Source organism: Saccoglossus kowalevskii, chromosome 10 (genome assembly GCF_978046115.1).
Source record: "Saccoglossus kowalevskii chromosome 10, keSacKowa6.1, whole genome shotgun sequence".
NCBI lineage: Eukaryota > Metazoa > Hemichordata > Enteropneusta > Harrimaniidae > Saccoglossus > Saccoglossus kowalevskii.
Window position 1 is genome coordinate 14185228 of NC_140650.1, and position 21406 is coordinate 14206633.

At 36.6% G+C, this 21406-nt stretch overlaps 1 protein-coding gene across 2 annotated transcripts; it reads right to left on the reverse strand.

The window, feature by feature from the left end:
- Positions 1-5333: 5333 nt before the first annotated feature.
- On the reverse strand, positions 5334-17033 carry LOC100370221 (solute carrier family 28 member 3-like). Of its 2 annotated transcripts, XM_006819376.3 has the most exons (12): positions 16923-17033; positions 16464-16615; positions 13069-13179; positions 12666-12952; positions 11965-12121; positions 10978-11169; positions 9619-9780; positions 8357-8610; positions 7863-8031; positions 7225-7404; positions 6522-6702; positions 5334-5998 (listed from the first exon to the last, which is right to left on the reverse strand). In XM_006819376.3, exons 2-12 carry the CDS (start codon positions 16578-16580, stop codon positions 5922-5924), a joined length of 1887 nt encoding a protein of 628 aa, XP_006819439.2. In that variant the 5' UTR covers positions 16581-16615; positions 16923-17033; the 3' UTR covers positions 5334-5921. The 2 variants fall into 2 exon arrangements, with proteins under 2 accessions (XP_006819439.2, XP_085360849.1); XM_085504723.1 differs by lacking the exon at positions 16923-17033 and having other exon boundaries at positions 16464-16640.
- Positions 17034-21406: the final 4373 nt, after the last annotated feature.

Sequence of the window (21406 nt, forward strand, 5' to 3'; positions counted from 1 at the left end):
TCTTCTTGTAATTAGGTGTTCGTATGCAAAGGATCTTCAACACAAAAACGACGAATTCGGTCGAACTTTGTTAGCGGTTGGCTTAATATTACCCCAACAGATCGTTTGGCTGTGAAAGATTGGTATTTTTTTCTGAAAAAAAAAATGCTTTTCACAACTTGTCTCTTTATTTAGTTTCTTGCTGTATTCAAAATGGTGGCCCCATAGTATTCCGGAAGGTGTTCACGAGGCAATTCATAAGGCAGCAAATCCAGAATCACACATACGTAAAAACACGTTTTACCCAAAATATATGTATATGGACGTCGCTTGATATCAAATCGAAATTTGTAGTGATAATACTTTATCAATATAAAAGTATTTGATTTACGAAGACAGTTATTCCCTGAAAAAGTTGTAGATGTCAGGGGAACGCAGTAAAATCTAAAAAGATGTCATTAGCAGTGAATGCAATCCTGAACAAAACAAGGTTCAATCAGTATGCAATTTAGATACATTGTCTTTGTTCCGTAGGTCATCCGGGTCATGGAAACGTACGGAATGGGGGAGTCGTCACCTGTGCATGCGTCAGATGGCCATAGCGTGTCATTGTTTAAAAACAATCATCCACCCATGAGCCTTTAAGTTTTTAGCGTGTGTTGTTATCGTCGCTTGGGACTCAAAACCCGCGCGTGCGCAGGTGAAGACCCTCCCGCTTTAACTGTGTTTGGGGAAAATAATTTGAAATTACGCACTGAATGCATTATTCATTGTAAATATGGGTCTATGATAAATAAATTATGAAGTATAATGTTTCGAAATCATAAATGATCCATATTTTTCATCTTTTTACTGCTTTAAATACTGGTAGTTAGAAAGAGTGGCTGGTTATCATGATAATAACTCACAGTATTCTTCATGGTATTACCATATGTTGGCGGAATACATCGAAACGATAAAATGCATGAAGCAAATGATTCACATGAAGTGCACAGTCATTATTTTTCTTTGACTCGGTTCCAGTACTTTGCCAATGGCTCCTGTTCCGGTGAGTCGCTTATCCCTTTCTGTTATACTAAATATCGTCGAGGGCAGTATGACAAATAGAAATGACAAGCGCATACACGAGGGCAGAGACAGGAAATCGAGCAATAGTTTATTAGCCTTTTAACAATTTCATAATAACGCGTAGCTACTGTGCATTTCATAAAATGTGTTTAATAGACATTTATAAAATATTTAAAACATTCACCCCGGAAGATCCTCGCGCTTCATTCAAATATAAAGAAAACACTTTTGGTAACGTCCAGCACATACGAATCTATGTAGGTTCTTAAGATCATGCATCCTAATTGATTGATCGATTGATTAAATACTTAATTATATAATCAATCAATTTATTCATTCATTATACACTATATAATATCATCATCAGCTGATATTGATCGATATTGTATAGTTGTTGAAATAAACAGAGGGTTGTGTTATATGATCTGGTGGGTAGGGATATACACAACTGTGGGAAACTAAGTAACAATATGTCGTATTCTCATAGAAAGTTTGTATTTATATGCTTTCAATGATAAGGTTCTTTTCTTATATGATGTTTGCAGTGCAGGCATTTTTTAACCTTACGTTTGACTTTGTGCTGTATTATGGTATTCTTTCAGCTTCATAAAGGATAATTTCATGTGATTTGATGTTGAACAGGAAGTAGTTAATAACTAAACGCGATGTTAAAAAAAAAACATGTCTAACTAGCATTTTGTAACACTGTAGTTTCAGATTTGTTAAGATTACTATAACACTTTGAATAGGATTCCTATAGGATCCTTTAAGAATAACAGTTATAGTTATATAGTTATAGTTCAAATGGAATTCCATTCACGTCGTATAGAACTTGCATTGTGCCCCTGGAGAACAATGTTCCAAAATCGTTATAAAACAATTTCTTATAGTAAATTTACAAGAGTAAATAATTCCAAAATAAACAATGATTCCAAAATCAAATTTATGTTCACAATTGGACATTTGACTGAATACAGATTGTTATTTGACACAGAAAGTCCCTGTGCCATGAACATTTCACGTTTTTCGAGAAAAAAATGCGAGGTGCACAATAACCGATACAGAGGGTTCTTACCACGTGAACCGAACACAGACTGAGATTTTTGTTCCCTTATTAAAATAGTTTAATTAGCATTTAATTTCAGTAAATGTACATTACTTGAAAGGTCAATATACTGCATTCATGATATTCATTGTTCGACTCGATATGTTTCTGTTCTCGGAGGGTCTACACTGAAGTCATACTTTCAAGTTAATGGCTGTTTTGTCATCAAGCTACCACTAAACAAATATTCATTTTCCAGACGTTTATTTGGGTATTATAATTGAAATAAAAGACTCCGCACTGTCCATTATTGCGGGTTATACATAAACACTATCAGAGATTGTATGGCGTCATAGTTTATAGCTTTATATTACTAGTTTCACACGATAATATAAACCTATAATTGCAAGTAAATTCTTGTCAACAAAATAGCCCCATAAATGTACTATTTTTTTGACATGTGATGGATGACCTATATATTATTAATACAATATAGTGCTGTGGCTATTCTGATAAAAGGGCTCGGAAAAAAGGAGTAACCCCTCCCCATGGTATAACAATTCATAATCATGTTTTCTCATTGCATTGGGGTCTATGTGGTGGGAAATGGTTGGTTGTGAAAAAAATTAGGTTGTTTAACATATATTTTAGGTGCAATTTCAAATTTTCGTAATGGCGTGTTTACGAATTGAGATATAAATTTGACGAAAAATTGTGTTATTCTTTAACATATATGCATATATTTGGTATCATTTTGTCTGTAAAACCTTGTTCTTTCCACAGCGTCATTGATAATATTTAGCTAGATTTTTTCACTGAATAACTTTTTTTCAGGTTTTTTTTTTTTTTTTTTTTTTTATTATCAAAAAGATCTCGAATTCTGAATATATAATCAGGTCACATTCCTGATTATCTCTTGTTGTACTGAGACTCCATTCTGCTATAATTTGTATATTTGTGTTAATATGGTAATATAGTTTAAATGACCATAGCTAAAGTGCTAAATTATCGTCTTCCGTACCGTCTCTTCTGTTGATGTCGGTATGATTACATGGGTTACATTACATTACATTACTGTTTCTTCCATGCTCATCAATATTATAACTGGCCAAGTAGCTTCAGTAGAGGTGATACAGAGTCTCAGTAACTTCATAGAGTTGGGACAAAACAAGCACACAGATTTGTGAAATGAAAGGTACCAGATCGACCAGTTTTTGGGATCCAGAAACCCGCACTAAGGTACTAACATTTACAGACATGCATACGTCACTGTAAGGGGACAAGTCGACCAAACTGATGATAGATCGATGGCTTCTGGCAGTATCCAAACAACGTGATGTGGATTTGTAGACAGTACTACAACATGAACTAGCGGCAGTACCCCCTTCATTGTTCCATGATGATGGCAACATGCAAAAAAGCACCAAGGCCAACCTTGCCATGAAGTTAGTGTTACATATTCATGACGTGCAAGCCTTATCCCAGTTTGAAGGATCTACGGCCTAGTGCCTACATATTTGATGGAATGGCATTGCTACAGGGTCAGCACGAGTTTCAGTTCCGAACATTTGAAGACCTGGCTCGCTACTGCTACAGAGAGTTATACTACTTTGAATGGGAGTTGAGGACGTTGTGGTTGTGTTTGATCGTCATGATGCCCCAAACTCCATCAAGCGCCAGGAAAGAGAGTTCGTCGTGGGGCTGTTGAAGCTGCTAGTCATATTATCACAGCTAGCCGAGTTGTGCCGTATTACCGAAAATTCTTGAAAATTTCTCGCTATAAAGCAGCAATTGCAGCTTATATTTTATGGAATAAGCCCCCACAGTCTTAACAGGAAACCAGAGCATTACCCTGGCCTGTGGTTTCACAGATGAAAAGCAGGCCAAAATGATCATGAATACCAGACCACAGATGTAGAGAACCTTTTGTGTATATCAACTGCACGTAAGTTTGTAATTGCCCTTCACAAAGGAAAGAAGAGAGTCCATGAATGCACCACTCTAGATGAGCTACGATACCATTTTGCCACTCAAACAGACAAGCCAGCTTCATCTTTCCCACCTACAGAGGACGCATTCAATCAACATGTCATGCGTGCCAAATACCAGGTTGCCATCTGGACAAAAAGTCACCAGGCTCAACCAGAAATTTGGAACCCAGAAGGTAGTGGGTGGAAGCAGCACCATTAGGAATCTCACTCATCTTTACTGCACAGATGACAACTGCACCATTGCAAGAAAATGCCACTGCGTTACTTCTGGTCTGTTATGCACAGAAGTATGCTCATGTTGTAAATTAGATACCTTTTGCAGCAATGTCAAACAGTATCTCACAGAACAGTCAGATGATGAGCTTTCAGGTGATAGATGATGCATACAATTCAGATGGTGACTAAGAAAAACATTTAATTAGAGAAAGGGAGCTTCTCTAGAAATAATCGGCTTTACAACAGTACCATTTGTCAATCACACGATCACTACTGCCATGCAGCATTGAATAGGACTATATTTTGTTGGCATAGACATTTCATTGTTATTACTATATAATCGTGTAATCATATTGATATGCATACATAAATATCATAGAAAGAGACTTATGAAACACTGTAATTTATTTAGTATAGCACCAATGATCGCAAATAAACAACACATATATTTATACAAATTATAGCAGGATGGGGTTTCAGTACAACCAAAGATAGTCAGAGATTGTTTTATGGGGATTGTGACCTGATTATATATTCCAAATTCGGGATTTTTTTGACACTAATACCATGCTGTACCGGAAATTGAAGCAAAAATCATTAAAAAAGAGATTTTTCAATGAAAACAAAATCTGGCTAAATATTATCATCACTGCTGTCAATATGGATAGAACAAGTTTTTACAAACAAAATGATGACACCAATTATATGCATATATGTTAAAAAATGTGACAATAACACAACTTTTTGTCGAATTTATTTTAATTCGTAAACACACCATTACGCAAATTAGTAATTGCACCCAAAATATATGTTAAACAACCTAAACTTTTTCACAACTACCCATTTCCCACCCCAGAGACCCCAACCCAGACCTGAAACACGTAATGTTTCTGCATTTGGGGCACGCCCTCTACTTTGATTTTTTTAAATTCCACATATATTAAACACTTTGGGGGTTAGTATGTTGAGTAAATTAAAGCTATTATTTCCTTTCCCCCCCCCCCCCCAAAAAAAAATAAATGGTTTCCTGAAAACTATACGTGAGCAGGTTACCATCTTAATTTGGTCTTATCACGTGCTGGGCACTGCTGATTATTTGCGTCCCATGTCTCGCTTTCGCATTGATGGATTGTATCGCGTTGTTGCAGACAGAGAACCTGAAAGCGAGGCTTAGATTGCAAATTAATCAACAATCGCCGCCACATGATAAAAGCAAAATACAACGAATCATTACAAACTTTGCACAAATTAATTAACTCTCATGGACTCCGAGATGAGTTATTTGCAGTTTCAAATCTTCTAGCAATGGAGCGATTATGTGATGTTAATGGGTGAATAGCCGCCCAGAGACGATATGGTTTTGATCTACATGTATATGGGATGACATGTAATTATATAGAGCAATTCACTGATTATTTGAAACAGAAATATGCTTGGTTTTTGTTTGTTTCCATATGCACATTTATGTCATCATGGCATTTTATGACCAGTGTTCGAAGTAAACTGTATCTAGTGGTTCATTGGGCGAAGATAAAAACTTATGTCTGAATAATGAGGATTGGTTTTTGTGTTCTGCCGCGTGTGCAAATTCACGTACGTTGATGATCTGAGGGGTCGATGCTTCAGTAAACTGCGGTCGTCATATTTCCAACAAGAGAGTCAGGCACATATAAGCGCGGACCTTCATCGTACAGCAGACCTGTAGAAAACGAACGAAATAAACGCAGATTTAGATTTAGTCCTCTTTACACTTCAATGCATGTTTACGTCTGCCTGTACCTTACTTCCTGATTAAATACTGCTATCATGACTGACTTCGTAACAAAGACCACTTTATGACTATAATTTCTTAATGAACATTACTTCCTAATTTTAACTTTTTTAAAAATAAGATAACTTCTCCATTATAATTTTGTAAAGACCACTCCTGTGAGCAGGATTTACACACTACTTGAGAATGACCGGCACAAACTATCTGATGCTCAAGTTGAAATTAATACCATTCTCTTGATTTATATTTATTCGAAATTGTAAACTATGTAAATAGTATCATTTTATCTAAACGACCACAATATGTTTCTTGCAGAGTTATTTATGCGTTCTTGCACTAATTCAAATATAAGATTCATCGCCACGTGTGGGAACAATATGAATATTCATACCGGTTAATAGAAGCACGTGGATCATTAGTAATTATGTGTTCTATAGCCTTTTTTACGTACCAGCAATGCATCCAGTTAGAAGGCATGCCACTGTGGCAGCAACAATCGCTCGCAAACACAGTATAGCTACTTCAGCTTTCCTGTCACTTGCTATAGGTCCGAATGAACCAATCATTACACCGATACTTCCCAGGTTCGAAAATCCACACAAGGCATATGTGGCAATGACCTCCGATCGCACCTGAAAGACGTACAGTACGTCTGGTATTAGCCGAGATAATAACGTGATCATAAAGTTGTTTTATATTTTGTAATCTATGATATGGACTAAAACATATAGTACTAAATGATACAGGTAGCATGGCATACATTTATGATAAAGCATGGCGAAAACGGGATAATTTGTGTTCGAACAACTTTGGTCAAGTATTATGTATTCATTTAATACAGCCAATGTAATTTCGGTACATGGTATGTGTACTGACAAAAACCTTTACCGGCCCTCAAACGAGATACCTGATATGCACGTATTTGTTATATCATCTGCAACTGCTGGGTAATCAATAGTTAATGCAAATAAATGCAAAAAAATCAACAGAAATGTTTTTACCTCGGTATTCTTCTCACACAGTGTATTTTAAATACAAACTCGATATTTCACGTTCCTGTATGCCGTACAGTTTGTCATAGTATCCCGAAATTGACGACTAATTGCCACTGAAGGTCATGACTACTTACTCGAATGTAGAACAGCGCAACTTACCGTTAGAGTCGGTCCTAGTCCTGTTTCTCTGTTTTTAATAAGAACACTCAAATCGCCATATGCCACGAACTCGTTGGCAAAAGTTTTCGTTCCGACCAACTCAGCAACAGTATGGCAATCGGCGTGTGTATCGACTCCCATGAGCCAAGACGTGGGATAGAGTAAATACCTACAAATAAGCTACAAAGAGCAATGTTAGGTGAATACCAATGAAGGTATTATACTTTTGGATCTATCTTTACTTCATATAGATCTGTTTTCTTTGTACTTCTCACCTCTCGATTGATAATGAATTCAGTAATATGAATATGGTAATCAATTTAAACGTTATTTTTTCGAATTTTTCAGCAACTCCCCTCCAAATATTATTTCTCAAAAAATATAAGAATATGTAATTGAAATGAGTTTATATTTCCTTTTCATTGAAGCTTAATTACGTCATCTGTTAGAAAATACATAAATTAACAGCTAATAGAGCTGATTTGGGAACACACGGGTATGCCACATTGAGACACATTTTAATATGTATCTGTTCATTTTCGTAGGTGTTTTTTTTTCATATATTTATCAAAAGACATCCGGTTTAACATGTTTCTAAGTATTGTAAACAGGTATTTAAAGAAGAGACGAGTACTCACTGAAAAAGTTAGTTCAGGGTAGTTCACCAACGCACCCAACCAAGCAAGGACAGCGTCGAGAAATGCAAGTTCTGCAATAATTGCTATTAGTTGTGCGGCTACAGCAGCGCATATTTTGAGGCCATCTTGTACTGCATTTGCCATTGCCTCCATTATGTTCTTCTCTTGGCTATAGCAAAAGTAAACATACGTATAGAATTTAGTTATAGTGTTCAGTTATCATCACAGCATTTGGGGGGGGGGTCTGTCTTTGAGCCATGGTGGACTCCAATCTCGCTATTGCATCATCGCCTTAACGTTTCCATTTTGATATGCCGTATTAGGAAACATATTGATGTCGAAAAATGTTACCCAAAGGATATTTTACACTGTGATAATTTTTAACTTTTCTTCATCTTCGAAATTATCTTGTTCCGTTGTGTATGTGGTCGGTTTAATGTTGGGTCAACAAACTTTTATCACTTATCTATAAATAAGTAAACATTAGTACTCACGGCATTTGAAATTCAAAATCGCTTTTCAGGGTTTTTGGCCTCTTTGTCTCTGGATAGAATATCTTGGACACGGCTATAGCAGCAGGTGCTGATATCACGGAAGCTGACAGAAGATGAGCGGCACTGATACCAAAGCTTATGTAAGCACCTAGCACACTTCCCGCGATTGTCGCAAACCCACCAGTTATAAGGCAATGGAGCTCCGATGACGTCATGTCTTTCAAGTATGGCTTGACCATAATTGGAACTGTGGTCTGAAAACATAAATGAATACATAATGAAATTTGTGAAAGTGTCGCAAAAAGTAGGTATAACTCGCTGTGCTTTTTTGCGTATGACTCATTTTTTTATATTTCTGTGACGATTTTTTTGTTGTCATCTCGGTAATCTTGGATTTGCTCTCCATCTTGTTTATATCCTCTCTCACTACGATAAACACATACACGATGGATCAGTCTAATAGTAGTATCAACCAAGACCTCGGGAGGTCACTTTCCGAATTTCATTGGTCAAGATGTCAGATATTCAGTGGAGTCAATACATTCGAACGGTGTCGAGTGCTCGCTTTGGATGAACAATGCTGAGAGATATTGCCAATGTGCATCAGAATAACAATTACATTTTATTCAACTTAACGCGTATCAAAACATATATAACCACGTACTGAAGCTGAATAGTTCTAGTTATGAACATCTAGTTACAAAATAGTTTAGAAACCACGCCCACTTTTATGAAGCCACGTCAAGACTTTACCTCGATGTTCACTTTACAGTTAGCACAATCTGATTAAAATCTGATGTAGTGTACGGCCTTTAATTATTTTGGCTATAAACTTATTTTAATTTTTTATCACTTTTGTTATTAATGCCTTTTTATTTTATTATTTTACTTTGATTTTGATTTTGTGATTTTTTTTTTGTAATTCCGCCCTACATAAATACTAGAATAAAATGAAATAAATATACAAAAAAAAACCAAAACTAGGATTTTATTTTAATCAGATTTCAGTTAGCAGAACTTCGAGCTACGGGCAACATAGTTTTGTGTTTGTATGTGTTGTATGTGTCACATTTTAACGTGGTTTTACCGTGGTTTTAACCAATCGGTCCCGCAATTGCTACTTGGAGGTCGGTTATACCAGCAGTGGGTTTCAACACTGTGGGCGGAAAACAACGCATATGACACAAACCGGGGCCAGTTCATTGGAGGACAAGTTGCTCAGTGTACACGCCGCATGTGATATACGTATGAATACAACTCACCATACCAAGAAATACGTTTGCCGCAGCGGAAATGGCCTCTACCCCAGATATCCCCATCGTATACTGCATAATCCAGGCACATACTTTAACAATCCATGTTAAGATACCAGTATATTGAAGTATTGCCACGTTAAAGCTAGCGAAGATGATCACTGGCAAAACCTTAGAAAACAAAAGAAACGTGTACTTATTTGTTCTCAGTATATTAAACGATGATTGATCACTTTAAGTTGGGACAACTCAATTGATACATTATGTACAGTGGAGGGGATGTAAAAAATTAAAGCGGTAACAGCTGTGATTTTTAAACGTTTTATTTGTATAAAAATGACCAAATTTAACCGAAATATTGCTTCAGACGCAATTTCACTGGACTTAATAGATGGTGCCCTCTGGAAACTTAGATGCAACTCAGCGGCCATCTTTTTTTTATTTGCACTTGATTTGATGTACAACGTTGGTTTGTTACGAATGTGCTATGTTTTCAGTGTCCACATTTCGGCGATAGCCGTTACAAATTGATACTAATGATAAAAGTAACAAAAAGCATTACCGCTTCAAATATATCAATACATATTCATGTACAGTGGTTGAGCACTAATGAGTTTACATTATTTAGTACATGTACAAGTAAACCTAATAAACGAATTCTAATGACGGAATAGATTAGTGACTCAAATGACCTAATCTAGCAATCATATTTTTTTTTATTTATTCAGTTCATTTTTTTTTCTTTTTTTTGAACACATTGTAACTGCCAAAATAGCGAGACATATTTTACAGGAATTTCAGTAAATTGGTTCCCTAAACAGATGTAACTGGATAATGCTTGTAGAATCTAATCGCTAATCTAAATAATATGCCGAGATTACGAGAAACGGCGGTAACACGGGTGTTTTGAAATCGACAATGATTCTAGTTTATCGGAATCAAATAGCCTAGTGGGGACGCGAGAGGGCGCCATAAAGTTTGGACCGAATAGATGTTATTTCTCTGAAGACGCTATGGAGATAACCTTCAAATTCTGAGCAAGTTCAATATAGTTTATTTTATATTGCATCTTGATAAAAACATTAGGTCTGTAAAACACAGCAGTATTCATTCGATGAAATATTCAATGCACGTTACCAATTTTGATCAAACAAATAATGACATGTTTCCTGCCAAAAAAAGTCAACCCCAATGTTTTTTATCAATATCCAATAATAACTACGAATATTATCTTACAGATGGTCACATGTTTGTGTATTGACATTTCAGACGAATTCAATATGTTGCTATTTGTCAACCTTAGCATACATAATTGCCGCACCATGCTCATATTGATAATACGTATTAGTTATTAAAAGCAGAGCTAACCTTAAATGCAAAGAAATGAACTTCTAGGGGTGCATTGAAGACGAATATGGACCCCACATCTGTGTACTCGAGGAATGTCTGTAATGTATCGCCAAGAAATTTGAAAGTCTGAAAGCCGACGGTAGTCCGCAGAATGAATATTCCCAGGAAAAGTTGCAGGCCCATTCCCCAAAATACTGTATTCCACTGTACCTGTGAAAATAAAATAAAATAAAATAAACCGATTAGTCACATGTATAATTTTTACTGACACTATTTTAGACCTGTTTGATTATGTGCTTGACTTTTACTCATATATTCTTTGTCACCTGTGCTGTCACCTAAACAAAATGGCGATTGATTGATTGTTTACTTAGTTACTCGTGCGAATGTCAATTGAAATCACGCAAACATTGATTAATTGCATGACTGTTACAGACACTATTGGATACTTGTGTCTTCGTCTAAATCAAGCGATGATTGGTTGTTTGTGTGACCTTTACTCACACTAATGAGTAATCAAACCATGGCTTTCCTACACTAAACTTGTCATTTTATTTCTTCAGCATAAATGCAGCGGCATGAATATTACATCAGATGAAAATGTGTATTATTATATACATCTGTCACCGTAACGCCATAAGTTACAGCGTGCCGTAATTTTGTGGTATTTTACGGGGTATTTTCATTCTACCGTATTAGGAAATGCGAATTCCAAATATGGAATGATTACGCACGTAAGGGTCCTCTAATAATAAAAACAAACATGGCTGCCACCAGAGTTTGACCGAACTCCACACAAAGTAGTGATTATGTTCTAAACATTTTGAATTTCGGCATTCCTATGGTGTATCCTTGGAAGGAAAAGATGTATAATAATAAGGTTATTACGAGAATACCTCAAAACATGCACTCAGACAGTACGCCGCGCATCGACCTCCGCCGTGCGTCGGTTGATACTGTCTTCGTGCATACTTCGAGTTGTTCTCGTCTTCAAGTTGCTCTTACCCTTCCAGGATATTTGGAGAAGACCCAACTAAATAGAATTAGCACCACCATTCCAAATGCAGACTTGAGTTGAGCTGGGCTTCTGTACATAGTTTGAAAAACTCCCATCAGCGCTGCAAACACTATCAACAAAGCCACTAATACTAGCGGCACGATCCTGTACGAGTAAAAAAAGAATATTTACCATTCGGTGAAGTAAAAATTTACTTTATGAATGAGTCATGGGATTATTAACACTGACATAATAAGTTATTAATGGCGGACACTTTGAATTGTGCTAAAGTAATTTCATTATGCATTCCAACTTTGGCGTCACGTGTATAGCAATAGCTAGAGACGGGTCACCCTTTCTATGGTCATATAAAGAAACGTAAATTAATAATCAACACCTATATAAAACATGAACAATAACATGGTAGTAATATGCAGTGTTACTTTATAATATTGATTGCGAATTCATTCAAATGGCATTGAAATTTATTGTTCCTATCTTACATGTAAAGGTTACATAGTTCAGTATCGTGTGTTTTCGCACTCACAGCGAGATCTCGGCAGTCATTTGGGACTAAAATATAGCCACATTAGTAACAAATACAGATCAGCTTAATTTATCTGATAACCATATTGAGGATGGTGTAAAATGGCTAAGACTTTGAATTCGCAATCTGAAAGCTACTTGTACCATTATCAACACGCCTTACCATTGAAAAATCATCCACTTTTTCTTGACATAACCTACACCTATACCACAGCTCAGCTTGTATATTTTGGCTCCCCAGTGAATCTGTATGAACTTATAGAGAGCGAATACGACTGCGCAGATCGTCATTACAAATAAACCCAGACCATCTTCTAGACCACTGCATTTCATAGCGAATGCGAAATATACCAAATAAAGCACAATCACTATACACAGTATAATATACTTGATAACACGTTTGTGTTGCGAACAGTATTCGGTAACGACTTGGTCCATATCGTCAATTGCCTGACAGAGTAAACAATAATATAGATTAATTAGTACGGTTTTGTTGTACTCCTTCTCAAAAATTTTTTTTTACCAAATGAAAGTGTGCTGCGTTTACATTTACAAGATGAACATACCTTTGTCAAAGGATTTCCTGGGAGGTTAAAGTCTTCTTCATCTTCATCAACCAGTGTCAAACCATCGTGTTTCTGTGTATGATATTCATTAAGCTCTATACTTTCAACTGACTATATGTAAAGCAATATGTAAAAAGCATAGTTAGAATGTTGAACTAAACACACGAATTATTATAAATATTTACTTCGGATATGTCTTTTCAAATCTTGTATTTCCGAGCAGGACTGTGTCGTCTAACGTTACGTTTTCAATGCATTACTGAAGGAAATATCATATATTATATCAAAACTACATGATTTGAAAAAAACATACAACAAACCTGTTGACATACAAAAAAAAAAAAAACAGCACTTTCAAGAATTATGTAAGGAACACTATACAAATACATGGATGTCTAACATGAACAGTACTGATTCAAAACTAAGGACTTTTAAATTATTCAAAAATAACATCCAACAGGAAACCTATTTACAAAAACACAATGACAGAAAAGCAATAGGGAAACTTGCAAGATTTAGAATGAGTGGCCACAAACTGAAAATTGAAACTGGTCGCCATCGAAAACCTAAAATACCACTACAAAGCAGAATTTGTCAAAACTGTTTCAAAATCGAAGATGAACAACATTTCACAACAGAATGCACCTTATATGCAAACAACAGAGACATTCTATATTCAACAGCCAAATCCTGTATATATGGATTCCAAGATATGACAAACAATACTAAATTTATACAAATAATGAGTAATAAGAACACTTCACTAATCAAAGAAACCACAAAGTACATCAAACAGTGTTACAACATAAGAAATACATTACCGGCATAAATAAACAACATATGCCATATTCTTACATATTGTAAACTGTCTTACTATTCACGGATAGTTTTATGTCCGCTCAACTATGTAAAAACTTTATTAACTCGTTAACCCAAAAAGAAATGTCACATTATCTTTACGGTATTAATAACGAATTCTATTCTATTCTATTCTATCCTATACTGCAACCATTCCACTGTTTGGTGATGTAGATATGGAGTGAATGACCATGAGCGGATTTAGAGGGGGCGAGGGGGCCGCGGCCCCCTATTTTTAACAACCAACAGGGCTTCGTGCCATCGGCGCTCGCGTACTTGGCCTTCGGCCAACTTATCGGCCCACCTATTCCAGAATCCTAGATCCGCCCCTGACGACGTAGCAATGCCGTATACGTATGGTTGCAGTTGAGTGTTCTTTTATATGTTAGAGTCCAGTAAGACTGGTCTTCAAGAAAAGTTTGAGCGGGGTGACGCGGCCTTATTTAACCCTATCACCGACTTTGAAGCCATCCATTCACTGACCGGTGGTTGAGTTGTGTTGATGGCTGCCAACCCAGTAACCGACATATAACAGTCAAGCCTAACGTCAACAATTCTGAAATTACCATTTCTTTCTGAGTTTGAAGTCGGTATGTGGGGTCAAAAGCACGTCTGTTTCTACAGCTCATCAACAGGCTAAATGGTGTAACAAATTTAGCCCGACATTTTTTTGGTCAAATATGCATAAAACACGGTAACTTGTCCTAAAGTTTTTGTTCATGTACGTAGAATATTGTGATTACTGGTATGCCATGCCATAAACATGTTTTGCCGAAATTTTGGTTTTGGTTTTTTGTATAGTTGCAATAAATGTTTTCGGTCATTTATTGAGTGAGTGGTGTTGCATAAGAATAGAGAACAAGATATTTTTTTCTCGCCAAACGGTTCTATGCAATCAGATTGTTCAACTAATAGAGTTCCATCGAGGATTACAGTTATAACTATATCAAATCTCTCAGTGACGTCTTTTATTATTTTTTGTCGTACTAGTGAATCAAGCAGTAGTTGCGAAGAGTTATATAAACCCCGGACCTAACAGGCTAGGGAACATCTTAAAAACCGGAACTGTCCAAAACACGTTGTTGAACAGTTTCATCAATTCTGCGAATACTGTTTCTCCATTCATGTCTAAAGGTAATCATGTTATAATTAATTTGGGGGAACCGGGTTGGCAATACGGTGATATATATCAGAAGTACGGTCGAGAGAATTCAGAATAGAAACATACGTACTCATTAAAGTTGGTAAATAGACCGTTTGCGAATTCCTGGCGATGCTCATTCCAATTCCAGGCTCGTTCCCAATTGGTTTATGGTGTACATCTGTCTTGTGGATACATCGTAACCCACAAAATGCAACTTTTTCATCAGTTGGCGGTATCAAGTTAAACATTCACCCATCATGCAGTAATGCATTAGATAATTTGTTAGATGGTGATTTTTATGAATATCACACGACTGACTACGAACGAGACAGCAGATTATAAAGTCAAAAAGTCGTCTATTACTCCTATGATACATCCTACAATCATTTGAAAAGACGATCACAATAGATCCTTTTTTTTATTTTCTGATGACAGCGGATTTGTCTACAGAGCCTGACTATTATTTCTACAGAGGTGTAATTTGGCAGAAACAAATTCTGCAGAAGAAAGTTTTGGGAGAAGCAAACGAATTTTGAACTTCTAAAATTTTTTTAGAAAGAAAAAAACTTCAAACGGCGTCCAGTAAATGCTTGACGACAAGAAACATGGTCGACACAACTTTCCCGATGTATTTACCCCAGTAGTTATCGTGGACTAACCCTTAGCGAGATAAAGAGCCGACACGTCACAATACGTGCTACTTATACACGTATGCATGTATCTAGGTATGTATATACATTCATCAAATGTGTGCCTAACATACCATTATATGTGCAGGGCAGACATAGAGTGACCGGCACTACATCCAAGGTTTGGCTGAATAAAATGGACCTTCTAGAATACCCCCAAGTAGTATGTGGTTCGAAATTTGGATACAAAAATTCTGGAACTTACTTATTGATACGCAAGTTTTGAAAGTACTCGACGATAAGCTACAACGAACACATTGTTTCGAATGACTTGAAAGTGTCACAGTTCATTGTCCATGGGCGCACAAGAATTTGAAACAGCTACTAAAGTATCTGAATATATTGAAGGTCAATACTGCGCCCACGAGTCCGCTGGCACACCAAAAACGATAATATTTAGAGTCACCATGTCACCAAAGAAATGTCCGGCATCTCTGTTAACATCTAAAATATAACTGAACCAAGCTACCATTTATAATGGTTTGTTTGTTTGTTGTAAAGGGTCGTTCCAGAGATGTTATTTTATTCGTGTTGGTTTATTCGCCTCACCATTATAGGACGAACATGGAAAGTCGGTTTTGACGAAACTCTGTGAATCGGACGATGTACATACCCATGTAGGTCAATTTATGCCCTATGTTTGTTTGTTTTTCCGTCTAGTGAATACGAAATTCTGCATCGTGAAATAAGCATTCGGGACTTACCGGTATGCAGACGATTCTTTCATAGTCAGCGTCGATGATACCTGCATCGTCCGAACCGGTCTGCACACCGACAGAGTAGAACTGTGCGTCATTCTTCTTCGCGTCGTTCTCAGACATTTTGGATTTCAAACTGATCAATTTTCGGGTTCGACCTACAAAGCAGAGAACTGAAAGGGTTTTGCGACCCTGGAAAGTACACACACACAAATAAACATAACAAAGAAACGAATATAGCACAGGTATAAACACGCTATTGTCGACTGAGCTAACACAAAAGTTCATTAGATTTGGAGTAGTAACGAACGTAGTGAAGGTAGCATGTCGATCTCAACGTGCAGTTCTTGTACGTTTAACCTGCCAGCATAGGAAATAATTTAGAGACATGCTTAGCCCTCAGATAATTAAAACATTTTGCCTGAGCTTAGCTCAATAAAGACAATATATCTAGTTTGTTCTCACCTGTGGCAATTCACTGTCTTTCGTTTCAGTGACTTTGTTGGTCTTTAAGACGTCTCGTATTGTCCTTGCAGTAAAAATGTATATTCATGTATTTTTTTGTTTACTTCTTACCTCCTACGGCCTACTCACGCGAGACAAGAAAGGCGTGGCGTGAAGCAATTCACGTGTAACACCACGGTCATTGACCTCACACAACAGTAAGGCCGACGTAATAAAATGGTGAAGACTCTAAAATATACATAACAGTGTTTTTGTTATTAACTATAGTACCCCTTTTGAAAGGTAGAACATTCAAGCTATCCGTTGGCTATGCACTGCAACTCTTTACGCTACGGATTCCGTGGCACAGCCAGAGATTATGGGGTGCCGAAGAGCATTTACTTATATTGCATTTTTATGGATTTAAAGCGCGGTAGTCGTCGCGCTGCGCATGTTTGTGTTGATAAACATTGATTTTCCCACAATCCAATGTATGAGGTTTGACCTTGGCGCGACTTGCACTGATTACCGCTGGTGACTCCTTCGATACCTTCCAATCACATGAAAAAAAAGCTTGGAAACGTGTCAGTTCGTACTCGTTGATCTGCGCAACAGTCAAAATCGCCATCTTTGTTTATATGAGACCCATATATCTCGCACATGCGCAGCACGACGACTGCCGCGCTTTAAGCTCATTATATGTAAACATTTTTTTTCATTATTAATAAATAATGATATTTCTAATCAAATATATAGAAATCATGAGTTAACATGAGTTTGTTTTATTTATAAATAATTAGATTCGTACTATTATGCGTATATATATATATATCTTTATGTACATTTTATTATTTATAAATAATTTTACTTTCATTACTCAAATGTTATTTAATTATGACTTGAGATATGGTATACATATGAAGAAATTATGAAGGTCGAGTTCAATTCTATGAAAATAATCTATGTTGTAGTATTTATTTACAAACCAAGGAATAACGTAACGTATTATATTCTTTATTTATATATGCAAAATGCGTTATTTATAAATAAATACCATTGTATTTAAGTAAGCTCGTTATTTGTGAACAATAATACAGACTCGTGTATTTACTATTTCATTGCTAAATAAATTTGAATAAGCGCATTGAATGTCAATAATGAAACGTGAGCACCAAAGTGTATGTATAATTGCAACTCGAAGGATAAAACTTTATTTGTAAACCATGGACGTTGGTGGCGTCTTCACGGATTGGCCGCGCTATGATTATCTGGGTTAAGTACCTTCCATGTATACATGCCACAACTAGAATATTCAGTGTTTTTACTCTTTTTGACCAGATTTTTTGTTACTAGTTTGTTTGTGTAAGCTGTTGACAGGCTTGCTAGACAAGCAGTCTCGTTTGGTGAAGTTTGAGGGCACAATTGATTATGTGTCTGGTTCAAGAATAGATATACATTTACCGGACTAACGGCGATGAATCTAACAAGTCATTTGCAATGTTCCACACCACCACATCGTAACTGACGAGTATAAAGTCACCGCGAATAAAAAAATATTTGCCACAAGTGAAAAAAATCGCAACTGAAGTAATCCTCTCTAAATAATAGTTTGGTCTGTTGTATCACACAACCCTTTTGGTGACAAGCGTTTAGAGGCGACCCATTTGAAATCTGGGGAGGAATTTAAAAGAAATTGGTCGATTGCATACTTTTTTACACTGTTATATCAGACATTTTTTTCCTCAGCATACGACTGAACATAATTTTTTCTCAATAAAAATATTTTTTGAACTGCAGTTTTTATGGAGCCTGTGGCCTTTTTTTTCCTTGAATTCATCTTGCATCAATTTTATTTCCCAAAATCATCCAGGTCCCCTTCTGATTTTAAATGGATTATTCTCATCTTTCGCCCAAATTAATCAAGTCAGTATGTGTATACTGGCTGGTCCACGCTACTTTTATTAAACTGTTATATATTGGAATAAAAAATAGTAATACATGAAGTGACATTCAACAATTGAACAAATTTATTCACTGCTTTACATTATTTGTATTCATACCATTCCTTTGATAATGTATGATGCCATGGCCTCGTTATATATCAACAATTATAAATATATATATCTTTAACAACAAACATATATAATATTATTTCCAAATGATATTGAAAATGGCGTATGTACTGGTGTCTGGTGTTTCGAGCTCATTCGTTGGAACTTGTAGTAAAGTTATCTGAGTCATATAATCTCTTTATGTTAGTTTATAGAACAAACAATGGAAACGAATTATTTTTTTAGCTGATATAACCCCTTGTGGTTGAATATCATAACACACTTACACTGGTAATATGGCATCAGACATCACTATTCGATTTCACAATAATAGGGCGGTGCTGCATGTTGAGTGGATATCTGCACGCTTCTGGTTGTATTGTTTCGTGTTCATGAACTTGTATTTTGCTTTTGCCACTTTTATTCGATGATGACACACTGTTGCTACTGCCAAGTGCGGTCATACGGTAAATCTAGAAATTTTGCTACAGCGCCCTCTATTACAATTTATTGAAGTCTGTTAGTTTGTAGTGCATTGGAGTAGAAATGCCATCAACGTAAAAATGATAGCCATTTAAATACCGGGCTCCGTCAGTTTGCCGTCAGTGGAGAGTTAATTTAAATGTATTTTCTAGTAGCGATTGAAATGATTAATATCTATTGGTATTAACAGTAACACTGTGTTTTATTCTATGTATTTTATGGACTTGTATTTTATGATTCAAAATTTGCATGTTCATTACGACGATGCTCAAGTTTTATATGTACTTTTGTACTGTAGTTTACCTAGATGGTATAGACAGCATAATAAATTTCGTGAAGAGTACGAAATTACCACTATTATCATTCTGAGTAACGAAATAAGGGTAGCGCCCTCAACACACACTCCATACATGCATGCACACATACACCCGGTACACTGGTAATATCAATATAATAAACTAAGAATAACATACGAAATCATGAATTCAACACAACGTGGCACCTCCAATGGGCTAAGCTTTTGAGGCTGAAGAGGGAGGCGCCCTAAACCCTCGAGTAGACATGGTTTGCACTTTTCACGATGGGTGATTTTTTTGCTTGTTCTGTGTTTGTCGAAAGTTTTCTCCGTCCTTCTTTATACGCTGTAAAAGGGCATTTTTTATTGTTATATTCAGCAATGAGTGAATATTGACTTTGCCGACCAACATTTATCAGTAAACTTAGTGACAGTTCAACTTAGAGTTGTTTTGTCAAATGTACCATCTTTTATGCCAAATGACGTCCGCGCAATGCCATGGTTACCGTAATACATTCTAACCAAACATCTAGCATTCCATGTAGACACATCTATGACGACATCGATCATTGAACCCTTATTTGGTCATATAAATTTGAAATTACATCGGGCTGGCAGATTGGGTTGAGGAAAATCACTAACACCTTATTGGAATTGTGAATCAGAAACAAACTTTTGACAGGATTCATCGTACATATTTTTTGGGAGTTAATAATGCTCTAACATGTCCTGTTGAGCTTGATAGGGGTAATCAGCATGGGTGTTCACTATTTACTGCCCTCTATATGTTATCGCTACCATGCCTCTTGTTTATAAAATCAGTAAAACTATTGGTGAGTAGCCATGGCCGAACATGTTACCTTGCTGCATATGCAGATGGTGTTGAGGTTTTCGTTACCCGCAAACAAGATTTTGACAAACAAGACACTCTCCCGCTCGTTAAACACTTTGATGCTCGGGTGAATTTTTAAAAATCAGAAGGGCCATGGGCAGGCACATAGCGCAACATTTACTTGGTATACTGTAATTGGTCAAAACAGGATCACGTGTTACCGGCTAAATTACCATAATAGCGCCAGGGAAATTACTAGTTCCCTAGGGCGACTAGTACATCAACTAGTGCCCGGGAATGACGTCACTCGTCACCTGATCGTGTGATTTCCAGTATGTCGTCTGCTAGTTCGGTCGCTGATATCGAAGGTCTGCCTCGAAAGACTGGACGATTTAGTTTCAGTTCAGAAGAAGAACTTGACACACTAGTAGAAAATAAAGATGCACCGAAGACGAAGGACGTAATCAGGTTTTTTAGAAGCGTCTTTACATCGTTTTGTGAAGAAATCGGGACACCGCTAGCAGACATCGAGAAGAAGACGGCAGACGATCTATGCACGTTCCTCCGGCAATTCTACGCCGGGCTTCGTCAAAGTAATGGGCAGTTATACTCCTGTAAATCGATGGCGACGATCAGATATGGTTTGCAGCGGCACTTCAAAAAAGAGATCGGTATCGATATTATACACTGCAGCCTCGTGAAATAGCATGTATTATTGGTACCTCACAACCCCTCGGGGAAATTGACGTATACTAGTGCCCTCATGGCCATGCAATGCGTGCTTAATAGTAACATGCACAGATTTCCACTGAAACGTTTCAGGTCTGCACATTATCAAAAAACA